The sequence below is a fragment of the Ascaphus truei genome, chromosome 2, assembly GCF_040206685.1.
Source record: "Ascaphus truei isolate aAscTru1 chromosome 2, aAscTru1.hap1, whole genome shotgun sequence".
Taxonomy (NCBI): Eukaryota; Metazoa; Chordata; class Amphibia; order Anura; family Ascaphidae; genus Ascaphus; species Ascaphus truei.
The window spans coordinates 134,172,744-134,185,927 of NC_134484.1; the positions used below are offsets into that span (position 1 = coordinate 134,172,744).

Genomic DNA, 13,184 nt, shown 5'->3' on the forward strand with positions numbered 1-13,184 from the left:
CGTCTCCGGTCACTGATAAAGTATTACAAAAAACTGCAAGATGTTTATATGGGGGTGTATATACCTGGGGAATGTTTCTCCAAGGGGATCCTTGCCAGTAAGAATGACAATACAAGGCAGGCCTTCGAGATCCCAAAAGGTTCGTGGAACCCAATCTTCATGCTCACAAGCCCGCCAGACCTTGACAAAAAGATTTGCAGTTGGGTAACATATTTTGCATTTCAAACTTCTGCAATTATTCATTTTACTCATAAAACGTAAGCTTGTTAACATGCACTCTCTAATAGACACCTGCCAGACACGGCAAACCAGACTGACCCCTCAGAATTCAGCAAGAGCTTAAGAAAACAAAAAGTGAATCCTTAGTCCAAAAGCATAATTAGTTTTCCAAGATTTGCTTTAAAAAGTAGGCGATTGTCATCTCTGAAAGGTAAACCAAGATAAAGGATTGAGAAGTTCAAGTTTAAAGCTTAAAACCAACACTCACCCCCCCCCCCCCCCCCCCCAAAAAAAAACTAAAATTGGGTTACAATGTTTAAACATTCAGGGTAGAGCAAAAAAATTTATTTTAGAAATATTTAACACGCTTGTTTTTTTCTTTTAATGGTCAGTGAGTGACCTTGTTTTAAATATCAAATATTATCCTTTATAGTACTTCCCCTTTAAAGGGTGTTTGAAAAGGACCCCATTTAAAATCATTTTATATGTAGATAAGTTACATCCTTCGGTCTAAGGTTTCATACGAAAAAGTTACGGTCGGACAAGAGCCATTTTGCAAAACCAGTCTGTCGGCTGCCACGCTCGACATTTCTGCCCCGTCCTGGTTTTGACAATCCTCCCTTTTTATTGGATGTTTAGCCGTGCCCTTTGCATTTTGATACTGATACTACCCACTACTGGGTATGAGCAAAAAAGCACACGCCTGGATTTCAGATTTCTGGCACTCAGTGTACGATAATGAATTTGTGCAGCTAAATAACATCAGGTGCCGGCATTCGCAGGATCAACAGGTATACAAAAATAAGATGGTGACTTCAAAATATGGACTGACTGGTTATAAGATTGCTTTAGAAACAAAGAGTGGCCTAGACTGTCAACCAGTGTGTTCGCCTACATCCTTCTCACCTTTAACCGAGCCGCAAAGTGCTTAGCAACACTGAGCTCTGAAACAGGATTACCAAGGATGACTTCAAACCGGTACTGCAGCCCGAGCTTGTCTCTCACTTCCTGTAGCCTCTCCTTTGCCAGCATGGCCAGCTGCACTGAAGGCACTCTGATAATTAGCATGTGCCCCCGACCACTCTTGTCCTTTCCCGGGGAACTGAGGAGGTCATCTATGATGCTCAGCGTCTCCGGTGTGGTATGATCTCTGAGTGAGGCCATGGTTGTAAGGGCCATCAGAGCTTCAGAATACTGCTGAATGAGAAGGTAGCACCGGACCACCATGCTGTGCAGCCTGGGGTATCTGTAAAGAACAGCGAGGATAACAATGTGAGACCTGACTAGTATACTTCATGAGTAACAAAGGTGTACAAGCACATAGAACACAAAGCATAACCAAACATTAAAAGAAAGTGTCATTTACATGTGTGAAAGTGGCCCCTTTTCATGTGATAAATGTCAATATATATGAAACATGTAAAACTTCTATGATATACTACATGAGTTCATATGTCCTTTACACATGGGCACAAGTTACAGTTCACAATTAGCATATTAAAGTGCAATTCAATAGTACATAATCAGGGTTTTCCCAATGAGTGATTACTTTCAATTTTCATCTTGTACCCATACTTCAAATGTACACACACACCCCACACACACCCCACACACACCCCACACACACCCCACACACACCCCACACACACCCCACACACACCCCCCACACACCCCACACACACCCCACACACACCCCACACACACTTTTACAATCCTGACCAACGCATCCTTAATGAAACTAGCATATATTGTGTTCTCTGCTGCCCTTCAATGAGAGAATAGGCATTAATTGCGTTTGCAGTGTGTTTATCACAGGTTAAAGCAGCAATACTAATTTCCCACTTTTTATATGTAAACTATGTGACAATGTAGAATTCTACATTTTTACGCAAACGGTGTGCTCCTGTTATAAATCCTGATTGTGTGCCCAAGTGTAGCACATTATTGTAACAGCTTTCAGAGTCGTAGACAGTCTGTTTGGAACACAACAGATCTGTTTGTGATACTTGATTGCCAATTTCATGTGCTTATTTTGGGATCCATGCAATTTCTAGATTGTAAACTCCATTGAGCTAAAGCCTCCCTTTCACAGTACTGATTTTGTTATAAACATATTATCCTCCCTCCCAAATTGTACTGCGCCGAGGAATATATTGGCAACATACAAATAAAGTAGATCCTAAATATTTATGTATTATTATTATTATTATTAATAATAATAATACGGTCTAGCTCCGTTTACCTTTCCAAGAGGGTGTTAAGCATTTTTTCGAACGTCTCGTCACATCGTAGAAGGGGGCTTGTGATGCCCCACTGAAGAGATTTGCTGTATTCATTTAAGCCAAAGTAAAGCTTTTGGTCAATGCTCACGTCCTCCTGGGGCAGAGAAACACCAGTACAAGTTGAAACAGTGCATGCTATTTGTAATTGAACATGTCAATATGACGTCTACATGACACAAAGAACAAAGAAAAGGAAATGACAGAACTCTGCATCTTACCACGATGTCCGGCTGAATCCAGTGAACCTCGTTACACGGGCTGATCCTGGACTGCTGTGTTTGTAAGGCATACGGGAAAGAGCTGACTTGGAGCACAATGAGGTTCAGGGCTTCTTGCACTTCTCGGCTATTGATAATACGATCAGACAAGCCCTGAGTTGGCTCTCCATGTGACAGAGATCCTGAAATGGCACTGAGGAGGGGAGAAAGTGTCAGAGGATCCACCACGCAGTCAGATTTTTGCCCGTGTGTGTATAACAGTTGTACACATGCACGTGTGCATTTTTATAACCCCTTCAGTGATGCAATGGACTGTAACACATGGTGGCTGTTTATTTATAACGGAGCTGTAATCCCAGTTAATTGCTGCCAGCTTGTTTCCATCGCTAGATAAAGAGTCATGTGGTCAACATGTGAAACTGTCGGCAGTCTCTGTATCGAAGCAAAACCAGCGCAATTATAACGGGAGATGGGGGGGGTGGAGGGCGAAGGGACTGAACCAGATCCATAAAACAAAACATGACATTATGTAGGATTTATTTAATACATCTGCAGCATTTGTCAGAAATGACTTATGAAGCAAAATGTGTCATCTGCCATCAACCTGCATGTGCTTAAAAGAAAATAGAAAGACATGTTTTTTCAGCGTAATACAAGGAAGTCTTCCTTTAGATTAGAAGTAGTAATTCCCGTCTGTTTGTCATATTTCCCCAGCAGTTTATCAGGACTGTGCAGGATGAACCGGTCCAGGCATTTCAGTACGCTCACCTAGTTAAATCAACGTGGCTATTATCATGTATAAGAACAAAGAGTGTGTAGGGATTCTGTTTCACTTTCTTCACGAAGGCCTCAAACTTGGCTTGGACATCCCCGTCCAGTCGGAGAACGTATTTATCAGCTCTCTGATGTGCCGACGCCGTTTCCTCTAGACCCAGGTCTGCAAGCACTCCTGCCAAAAGGACAGATCATGTTTAAGGCCAAAAAAACAAAAAGCAAATGACTGCTTGGTATTCCGACTATACAAGCAAGGAGGAGAACCCTTTCACTGCCAGTGCAGTGCAGGCCACTGTAGCATGGAAAGAAAAAGTAGCAGCAGAATAGCTCCACCACCCGACTTTTGTATTTTTTTTACAACTTTGCCTCCCGTCTGCTCCCTATTCACAATAAGCTTTTTTTATACAGTAAGGACTAAAATTGATCTACATTGGCTCCTATGCTAAAAAAAAGTCCATTCCTGACAGTTCAGTCCCTGTCAGTAAACACGTACTCCAGGCATCTTGCTGTTCAGATCAAGACGTGTCATTGTTGCAGCGTGGACGTGAATTGACCCCTCCAACCTGAGTCGGTGTTGACCGCCATTGACTTGAATGGCAGTCAACGCCAGACTGGGGATCAATACTTTGCATTGGCAATCACTGAATCTCCCCTTAGACCCTGTAAATTGTGATTAAGGCTCTTTCATTGAAAAAAAAAATTATATATATATATATATATATATATTTTATTTTTTTTTAACTCCCTTACAATCCAATAGCTTCCGAACCAAAAAAGCATTTTTTAAATGACATTGTTACGGTGTTTAAATAAAACAATGCAACAATACGCCATGCTTCTCTTTTCTATGGCACTTCAGCCTCTACTATTCACCAGCTGATGCACAAATGAGGCTCATCAGCATTTATTAGTATTGACCAGAAAAATTAGCCTGGTGGTGAAGGTGCCTACAGGTTACTTTGCACCAAAGCTTTTAACTGGGTTCGCAACCCTATTGTCTGGCAAAACAATATTTACGGTTTCATTTTTTTACCCGATTGTCTAATTCTCCGCAGAGTCTGCTGCACCAGAACTTCTGAGCGAGGGACCAGGATGATGAAGTCAACTTTGCTGAAGCGACCCAAATCCAGACACTGACTGCCGCTGTCTGCTATGGCGCACACCTGTGACAAAAGCTTCCGGGCCAACAGGAGCTGAGACTGATGTATCTGGAAGCTCTCTGCCTCCGAACCTAGAACACATTTGCGTACATTAGCAGGGCGTGACTACACCAACGTGTTACACATCACAGACAGCAAAGGAATAGAACAATCGGGCAAACACTATACCCAACACAAAACCACATTTTAAAAGCGAAAATAAGATCCCCAGTAGAGCGTCCTTCCCTTAAATTAGGTCTTGTGTGTCTGGTGCTCGTCCCGTTATATAGTGTTTAAAATGCTATGGAAATGGTTATTAAATACAAAAATGTATTTAACAAGTGTCCGCATGGTCAGAATAAAAGGTCACTATAAACCATAACAGATTCACAAAGCATTTATAAAATGTAGGGTTTCTGGTAGCTTGAGTATAAAGCATCAGTATAGCTTGTTCCTCCGAAAAGCCTGGTTTCTAGTTGAAGTGATTGAGACAGTGCATTTAATGTCACATCCGGTGCAGGAAAACAGGATTTGCATGCCAAACTGCATGTTGTACGAATACAAATACAAATGAATGTGCCTGCAGTGCACTCAGGCAGTGAATGTCCAGGCCGCAGATTCCAACGTGACTGGAAACACAAGTGTTACCCAAACAAAGTGTTCAAAATTGCCCATTAAGCCCTTCAACAGAAGCTTCACCCATTGCAAACAGAAGGATACCTCTTCCTTGTGTAGGAACCATCGTGGCTGCTTCCTGAGATGACACACAGTCCTTAACATCTCCACTAAAAGGAACCACAACATTATCTCCTCTCTTGTGTTGTATTTTCTCCAGTAACTTGTCTAAATCATCACCTAGTAATGAATAAAACGTTCAGGAATAGATAAAATTAGTAGTGCTCTGGTTTCTAACTGCTTGAACCCCACACCCACACTAGTCACACAAAATATATACCGGTACTTTAACCAAACATCAAAAGGGCCCACAAATACAGACCAATCTCAACCTAAATCATGAATCAATTTCTACCCACATCTGACATTGTATGTTCCCATAAACAGATCAAAATATATTCAATTTCTAGGCTTGATGTTCCTGGGGAAAGATTAGGCACAGGTTTTGGATTAAGCCCATACAGCCATATATATTCTTTCCACATAAATGAACCATAAACAACATTTTTACAGAAAATTAATAAATGCCTTCCCTTCTATCCTATAATTAATCAACAAGGCCAAGGAAAGGTCTTCTATACTTTAGCAGCACTTCAAATGAAAACTCATGAGTGCTCATTTCACCAAACCTCACTCCCTCCACCAGCAAAATAAGTATTTTGTATGTATTATTGCCCTTCATATTCAAGTGGGTAGAAGTCAACTAGAGTGCAAGTGTCCTCTCCAAATAATAGTGCATTTTACCTCCAAACGCAGCAAATTATGTTCCAGGTAAAGGCCACAATGATTGTAAAACGGTATTTTGACAGCATGTTTAAATACCCACTTACCCAGGGATGTGTTTTTGAAGTGCGATGCCAGAAAGCTGACCTTGCCAGTGATGAGCTCGTAGCTGATCTCCTTCAAGAACTCACTTGTGGTAAGCATGCTCTCTGCCAGAGCCCTGGACTGGTACTGACCTGCAATAACCAGACACTTCATATCACTTACAAAGGGAAGACATTTGCATTCTCATTAAAAGCATGGACATGTGACCTGGTTTGCCAGTGCCAATTAACTTTGGGAAGTTTACTCTATGCCTCAACTAGCAAACAGAAGAGAACACCAGCCCTTGACATTTGACTATTCAGAGTACAGAGGAAGGTCGTCTTCTGACACTTTGGCTACAGACTGTTCATGCTGTTTGGTATGCATCATATTGCATCAGCACCACATATCCAGTTGTGTACACAATATAATTGCGGCTGGAAATATACCAGTTCATCTTTTTTTTTTTTTTTTTTTTTTTTTTTAAGGACAATCAAGGAATAAAAAGGAGCAAGGACACCATCTATTTTTTTTTTCAATTTACAAATAATTAGGTCCTTCTTTAAAGTACAGAGCCATTTCCGTAACCCGTATTGGAGCTGGAATACAGAGCAATCGCTAAGCCACGACAAGATTTATTTGTTATCACTAGTTTCTGAGTTTATAATTTATTGAACTTGGCTAGAAAAACAAACAATGCAATACATAAAACGGGCAGCTTCCAACAGGGGCCAGCTAGGGCTGTAACTGACCTAACAAAAGGAAAGGAAGGAGTAGCAATCTAGGCATTGCATTTAGAGAAAGGATCTGACCATTGTGAATTAAAGGAACTATATTTTTACAGAACAGGGTTACTTTAAAATGTCACAATAAAAAAAAAAAAAGAGTTGTATCAAGAAAGTAATGTGATTACAAACATATCGACTACAGGAACTGTAATCTTGGCAAAGCTCATGCAACCGGAAGAAAAACACACAACACAAAGTAAAGGAATGTTACAATGCTACAAATGGAGTGCTCTCTGTACATTACTTACCCAATGCGATCACACAGAATTCATTGCCGCGCGTCTTTGAGGAACAAATTGCCACCACGTAGTCTGGGAGTCTTTGCTGATGCTTTATTTCACTGAGAGATCTGAGCGTCTCTGAAATGCCTTCTGCCAGGGAATTCTGGGTAACGAGCACATGAACCAAGTCCTGGGAAACACTGGCTGACAGCCGGGCGAGCCATGGTAGTTGACTCTGTGACACAGACATGCACTGGGAAGCCATCTGCAAGCACCGCTCTTTGTAAGTGAACTCCTGCATCGCTTTCAATACGATCTGTTCAAACTCTTCACGGATTGGTATTTGATAAGGACCTACAAGCAAAAACAAACTCTAACTTTACACACATAGAATAGTCTGTGCATTCGTTGATTGCAGAGAAAGTTGAGAGAACTTTATGGCCAGCCACATAGCGACAGTATAAAAACTTATTACATCTTACAGAACGATAAGAGTGATATATCAATACACAGGTCCACACTTGGATTTCTGTGTTGTCTCGTCAGGTGTGTGCGATCTGGAATTACCAAACACACACAATTATCTGTGATCCTGAACCTATACGGCTGTCAGTACTATGGATCTACCTACCTGCAGCACGTTGTTTTAACACCCATTATTTTATATGTTGGTATTAATAAAGTTTATGTTTTAATTCATTCACTTATCACCAGAGGGTGAACCTGAGTGCTAATCTGGGTTCTCTCTCTCTATCCTCTAGTACCCTATCTTACAGAACGAGTAAATAATCAGACAATTTAAAGCACAGTTGGGATGTAACCAAGTGAAGGTCTCCAGCCAGGTAACATTTTGGCGTTCATTCATTTATTTTTAATATACACAAGTGTGTTTGCAGATCACATCTGAACTTTGAGATCACAAAAGTTCAGATAAAGCTGCAACTACATGTTACAAATTATTTATACATGTATCACAATACAATTTAATCTAAACCAATCAAGTTCAACAAATTCGAAGCAGAAAGAAAAAAACAAAAAAAAAACAATATGTAAGACAATATGTAGAGTACGTTCTTGTTAACTATTGACAAGTGCTCACCAAGCCTCACAAGATACTGTATGGTCAGCAGAATCATGTTTTCTACACTTAGTAACTGGCCACTAGACACTCCCATCTGATCCAGGGCCTTGTTTTCCAGCTGCGGTAACTTGTAACAGTTCACTAGCAATGGGCTTACAACAATATCTCCAACATTGCCATAGAAATAAGGTAAAGTGCCATATCCTGTAACCAAAGAGACAAGAAATCGTTCAATCACTGCAGATTGTTGTTGACCTAATAACTTGTCACAATCTAAGAACCAGCAATCCTTAGGAGATATGAGAAACATTCAGAGTCCAGGGACTGATTCTCCTTTGTAAGGAATAGCCAATGAATTACCATCTCTCATAGGTGAATGCGTGTATGCCTGCTTACAGGGAGGGCGTGATGAGGCAAGAAGGTATAGGTGGGGAGAGTGACTGGGTAATGGGAGGAGTCGTGGAGAACAGAGTTAAGGTAGTAACACTGGGCGGCAAGTGGGATAGAGGGCAATGGGGGTCAGGTGTGATAATAGGTGCAGCAGGTACAGGTGAGGATATCAGGGTACAAATGAAAGTAGTGTGATGCAGAAATGGAGAAAGGAGCAATACGGTGCAGACGGGAGGGAAAACATTCGTTTGGATGGTGGAGAAAGGTGATGAAAAAACAGACCACAGAGTTTACAGATGGAATTATAATGCTTTATAGAACAGTCACAGATTTCTTGTTAGTGCTGTGCACACTAATTTAATCTGCAAAAACACTTATGCTGGTCCCTAAAAAAGACACACCCTATAATGAACTTCCATTTCGCCAGGTCCATATTGAACTACTTTGCATGTGTTTTTTTTTGTTTTTTTTATATAATTATTTTCAAAAAGCAAACGCTTACCTATCAAAATTACAGGCCGGATGCCGGAGTTATTCAACAGATTTTCAGGGACGATCACCGTCTCCATCGCAGGAATAGGTTGAGGCTGTAAAACCCCTCCCGACATGGTCTGTGGCACAGAGGCTGCCATAGCAAGACACAAACCAAGGGAACACGTTACAACATCACAAAAGATAAAATCACAAAGACCAGTTGCATCAACATGAAATGGATGAGTAATAGGTGAGACGCGAGGGAAATCACACCAACACACCTCTAGCAATTTCCTAGCCATGTTTAACGTAGCCACAATCACGCAGCATTTAAAGCTATGTGGGGGGAAATTGGAATAGATCCAATTGAAATGCAGTTTTTCAAAAAGTTGGATTTATTTCCCCCACATGAGGACTACTGTGCACTGTACACATTACTGTACTCTTCAATCATTTAAAAAAATACAGCTACCTTCCTCATCAATGGTTACCTGCTCTCGCGAGTGGCCGGATAGCAGGCACAGGAACTGCCAAGACTGGTGCTTGCACAGGTGAGCCAGGAGGCCATCCGCGGTGTCTCTTCTTTGGGGGGCCTGAACAGGTGACCGTTGCTGTAGATGTAGTAACAAGACAGTCATGAAACGCAAACCTAGTAAGAGAATAATTAAAACACTACAACCAAGGGAAAACACGTAATATTGCTAAGTCAACAGAAATGAAGCCTCATTGAGACAAATTTGCAGGCAGTACCTTTATGGGTATTGTCTGTGTTTTTGACTAGAGTATAAACATCAAACTATATGATATTTTCTTTGTACAAGAACATTGCAGACCCACGCTTCACATACATAAGGTGGAAGTATGTCCTTCAGGGACCACAATGTTCACCACTATTAGGGTTTTATTGTTGGTTTCTGCAATGTTTCAAAATTCATTTCAGGCAAACTTCTATTGCCGTCTGTGGCTTTTCTACCACTGCCAGCAGATCAGGGCTGAAAAGTTATTTATTTTATTTTTTTTAGATGATACAAGTCAAATACTTTTAACAAACCGATATAGATCTATTTCTTAAAACTACTACATACACAACCACATTTCATTATTTTTTTATACATAGATGTACTCAATTAAATTCCAAAATATGTTGATCATCCAAACTATTAGCACTTAAGAGGCTTACTATAAAGTTAGAGTTTGGATACAAGCACCAGTAGCACCTTGCCTCAACTTCTCTGATGGAGTTCATCTTTAGAACATCTCTAGGAGTATGGCACCCAATGCCTGACATACCAATGCAAATTTGCATACCATGATCCCCAGCAATGCATCCAGGGCTTGGGGATGTTGAGTGAGGGGCAGGCTGAGAAGGTACAGGATTTAATACTGTTGCTCGGCCTACATTCCCAGCCCCATTGGAGAGCTCAGGAGCTTGAAATGAGATAGAAGCTGGAATACAAATATGGGTAATTAATAGTGTTCCTTGTATTTTATATCAAATAGTTTTGCATTGGGGAAACAATAATTTATGAAGGAACAAACCCAAGAAAGATCTATTCTTCAAAATCGGGATCTGGAAAAGCAACCGCAACTCACCTGCAGGAAACGTCTTCCCAACAAGTTGCATTGCCAAAGGTTTCACGACGCCCTTACTACGAGAGAGATCCTGAGCTGTACTTAAATTAAGAGCAGAGGGTGCTTTGGCAGGGCTGTAGGATGATATATCTGTCAAAAGAAGTATTCAGTTCATTGAATCAAACGGGTTAGGAATATGAAGGTTAGCACCATTTAGTAAATATTGCAGATAAACATAGAATTAGTGTTGACACTCTAGTCTGAGGTTAACACGAGCTTAAAAATTGTCAGATCCCATTTGATTCCCAAGTTTCATATTTAGGATAACATTATGTTGGTTCATCCCATTTTGCATTCCCTTAATGTACTACCCCTGATGAAGCGCATCCCAGAGAAACATACATTGGTGATACCGTCTGGCCAAAGGTAATGTTGTTGAGCTGCATGGGAGTCTAATGTGATGGTTGGCATGTACCAGCGACCATGCGTCTTCACATTCTCTTACCCCTATATTTGAGCACTAACTCAGTGGCAGCCCCAGCAAGCATTCAGCTTGCGATGAGCCATTAAGGCATAAGAAGAGGAGCATTTGGATATTGAAATATTGAAATATTGAAATATTGCACTAGCACATAAGTACAGTAAAATTTAGGATTCCTCAGACACTGCTTCCATTACTCTATTAGAGATTTCTTCTATTACTACCTTCTTTTCGGCCTACCAGTCCCAATCCAGACTAGGGTTACTAATAAATACTGCTTTAGTTGACGGTGTTGCTAGCAGATTAATACTTGCATTGCTACACTCAGACACTTGGGTTGCAGCAGCTAGGCCATTTTCTGATCAGCAACACTGTGCAATACTATTTCCACTATGTTGCTAAAACAATTCAATGTATTAGTCAGCCCAATGCCAGCTCCTATGATTTGACTGGTATATTATTAAATATACAATCCATCAAGAATGGCTGAGGACATTTAATAGTCAACACAATATTCAATATATGGAAAAACACCACTGCCAACCCCTCCATATTTCTAGTGCTGGCAATCTAATCATACCTGGGCTGTGCGCCTGTTCTCATTTTATTGTACTATAAAAACACTCCACCTTTATTTTAAAATAAGACGTAATTTTTTTTTTTTTTTTTTTTTTTAAAATAGAGTTTTATATATGTAATTTTTTCACTACATTGAATTTGAAGGCATATTGGGTGGAGTCTCCCACTTGGCAATTTGCCCTTATTTTACTAGCCTTTAGCATCTCTTTTGGGAGGCTGTGTCACAAGTCCATGGCCCAATCAGTGCGGGAAGGGCTGGTCCAGGTTTTTTTTGCTTTTCCCGAGCCTGCCACTCTCCAGTGTCACCGCATGGCCTCTTATTCCAATACTCATCTCTCTCTAAAATATACTTTCCTCCTGTATGTTAAAACCCTTTATACAGTTGAAATCATACCCCCCTCCTTTTCATATGTCCTACAAGCTGTACATATTGAGGTCTTTTAGTGTTTCCTGAAAAGTTGATGAGGACCATGCCTTTTCTTTGGACATCTAATTCACGTCCTTCTGCGGATATGCGCTCTGATTTATTACATTGCTGATTTACTTTGTAGTCAGCTGAAATACTGAGTCTTGTCCCTTTCCTATATAGTTAACAGTGCCCTAAAACCTGTATCCTGCCTTTGGATTTTTATGGCACATGTACATGTGTCGTACGCAAGAATGCAGACTATTTGCAATGTCGACAGCAGACAAAGCCTTAAGCGCAAACTCTGCATGTGTATCATAAATAATAAAAAAAAGTGCAAGTGAATGTGCAGTAAACAGAATGAATCCACTCACTAATAGATGTCATGAGGAACAGGATCAGGGTGTACTGATCCTAAATTAAGTTAGGAATATACCTGTGGAGATCCTGTATTCCTATCTTCATTTAGGATCAGTACACCCTGATGCTATTCCTCCTAACATCTATTAGTGAGTGGATTTATTCTGTTTACTGCACATTAATGTGCACTTTATTATTTATGATACACATATAGAGAGTTTGTGCTTAAGGGTTTTTCCGTGGCGGTCTATTAAGGGTGTTGAGAAATGCCCTACCACTAGCTGCATCTCTTTGTATGTGTTAATCATTAATCACATTATTTGATACATTTCACGGATCACCTAAGTGATTTCGTTGTGCACATTCACTTTGCTGCATATTTGCATTGGTCGCCAAGATTAAAGAGCACTGGTCCCAGTACAGATCCCTGAGATACTCAACTGGTAAACCTTCCGCTTCTCTGAATTTTCTCTATTTACCAAAACTGTGGCCTATCCTTTGACCAAAGTCGAATATAACCCATAAAACACCTATTGGTCCATTTAGGTCAATGGGGCTTATTGCTTAGGAAATACAGCCTTATATGGTTTAGGTCTTCAGCTAAAGCTTACCAAGGGGCGAATTGGTTTCTTGCACAGCTACATCATCACAGTTCTACAATTCAAATGTTATCTATACACACACTACGTCAACTTCCAAGTACAAAAATAAAGGCGTA

The 13,184-nt window shown here is 40.5% G+C and overlaps 1 protein-coding gene across 6 annotated transcripts in view; it reads right to left on the reverse strand.

Annotated features, from left to right (window-relative positions):
• GREB1L (GREB1 like retinoic acid receptor coactivator) overlaps positions 1 to 13,184 on the reverse strand; it is a 104,570-nt gene that overhangs the window by 22,865 nt on the left and 68,521 nt on the right. For all 6 annotated transcript variants that reach the window (XM_075585205.1, XM_075585207.1, XM_075585206.1 and 3 more), the window contains exons 7-20: positions 10,662 to 10,790; positions 10,377 to 10,514; positions 9,560 to 9,679; positions 9,097 to 9,219; positions 8,223 to 8,408; positions 7,151 to 7,477; positions 6,138 to 6,266; positions 5,353 to 5,487; positions 4,527 to 4,724; positions 3,488 to 3,668; positions 2,720 to 2,912; positions 2,462 to 2,595; positions 1,126 to 1,465; positions 65 to 180 (exon numbers count right to left, since the gene is read on the reverse strand). In XM_075585205.1, coding sequence (XP_075441320.1) covers positions 65 to 180; positions 1,126 to 1,465; positions 2,462 to 2,595; positions 2,720 to 2,912; positions 3,488 to 3,668; positions 4,527 to 4,724; positions 5,353 to 5,487; positions 6,138 to 6,266; positions 7,151 to 7,477; positions 8,223 to 8,408; positions 9,097 to 9,219; positions 9,560 to 9,679; positions 10,377 to 10,514; positions 10,662 to 10,790 — 2,449 coding nt within the window. The remainder of the gene's footprint in view (positions 1 to 64; positions 181 to 1,125; positions 1,466 to 2,461; positions 2,596 to 2,719; positions 2,913 to 3,487; positions 3,669 to 4,526; positions 4,725 to 5,352; positions 5,488 to 6,137; positions 6,267 to 7,150; positions 7,478 to 8,222; positions 8,409 to 9,096; positions 9,220 to 9,559; positions 9,680 to 10,376; positions 10,515 to 10,661; positions 10,791 to 13,184) is intronic.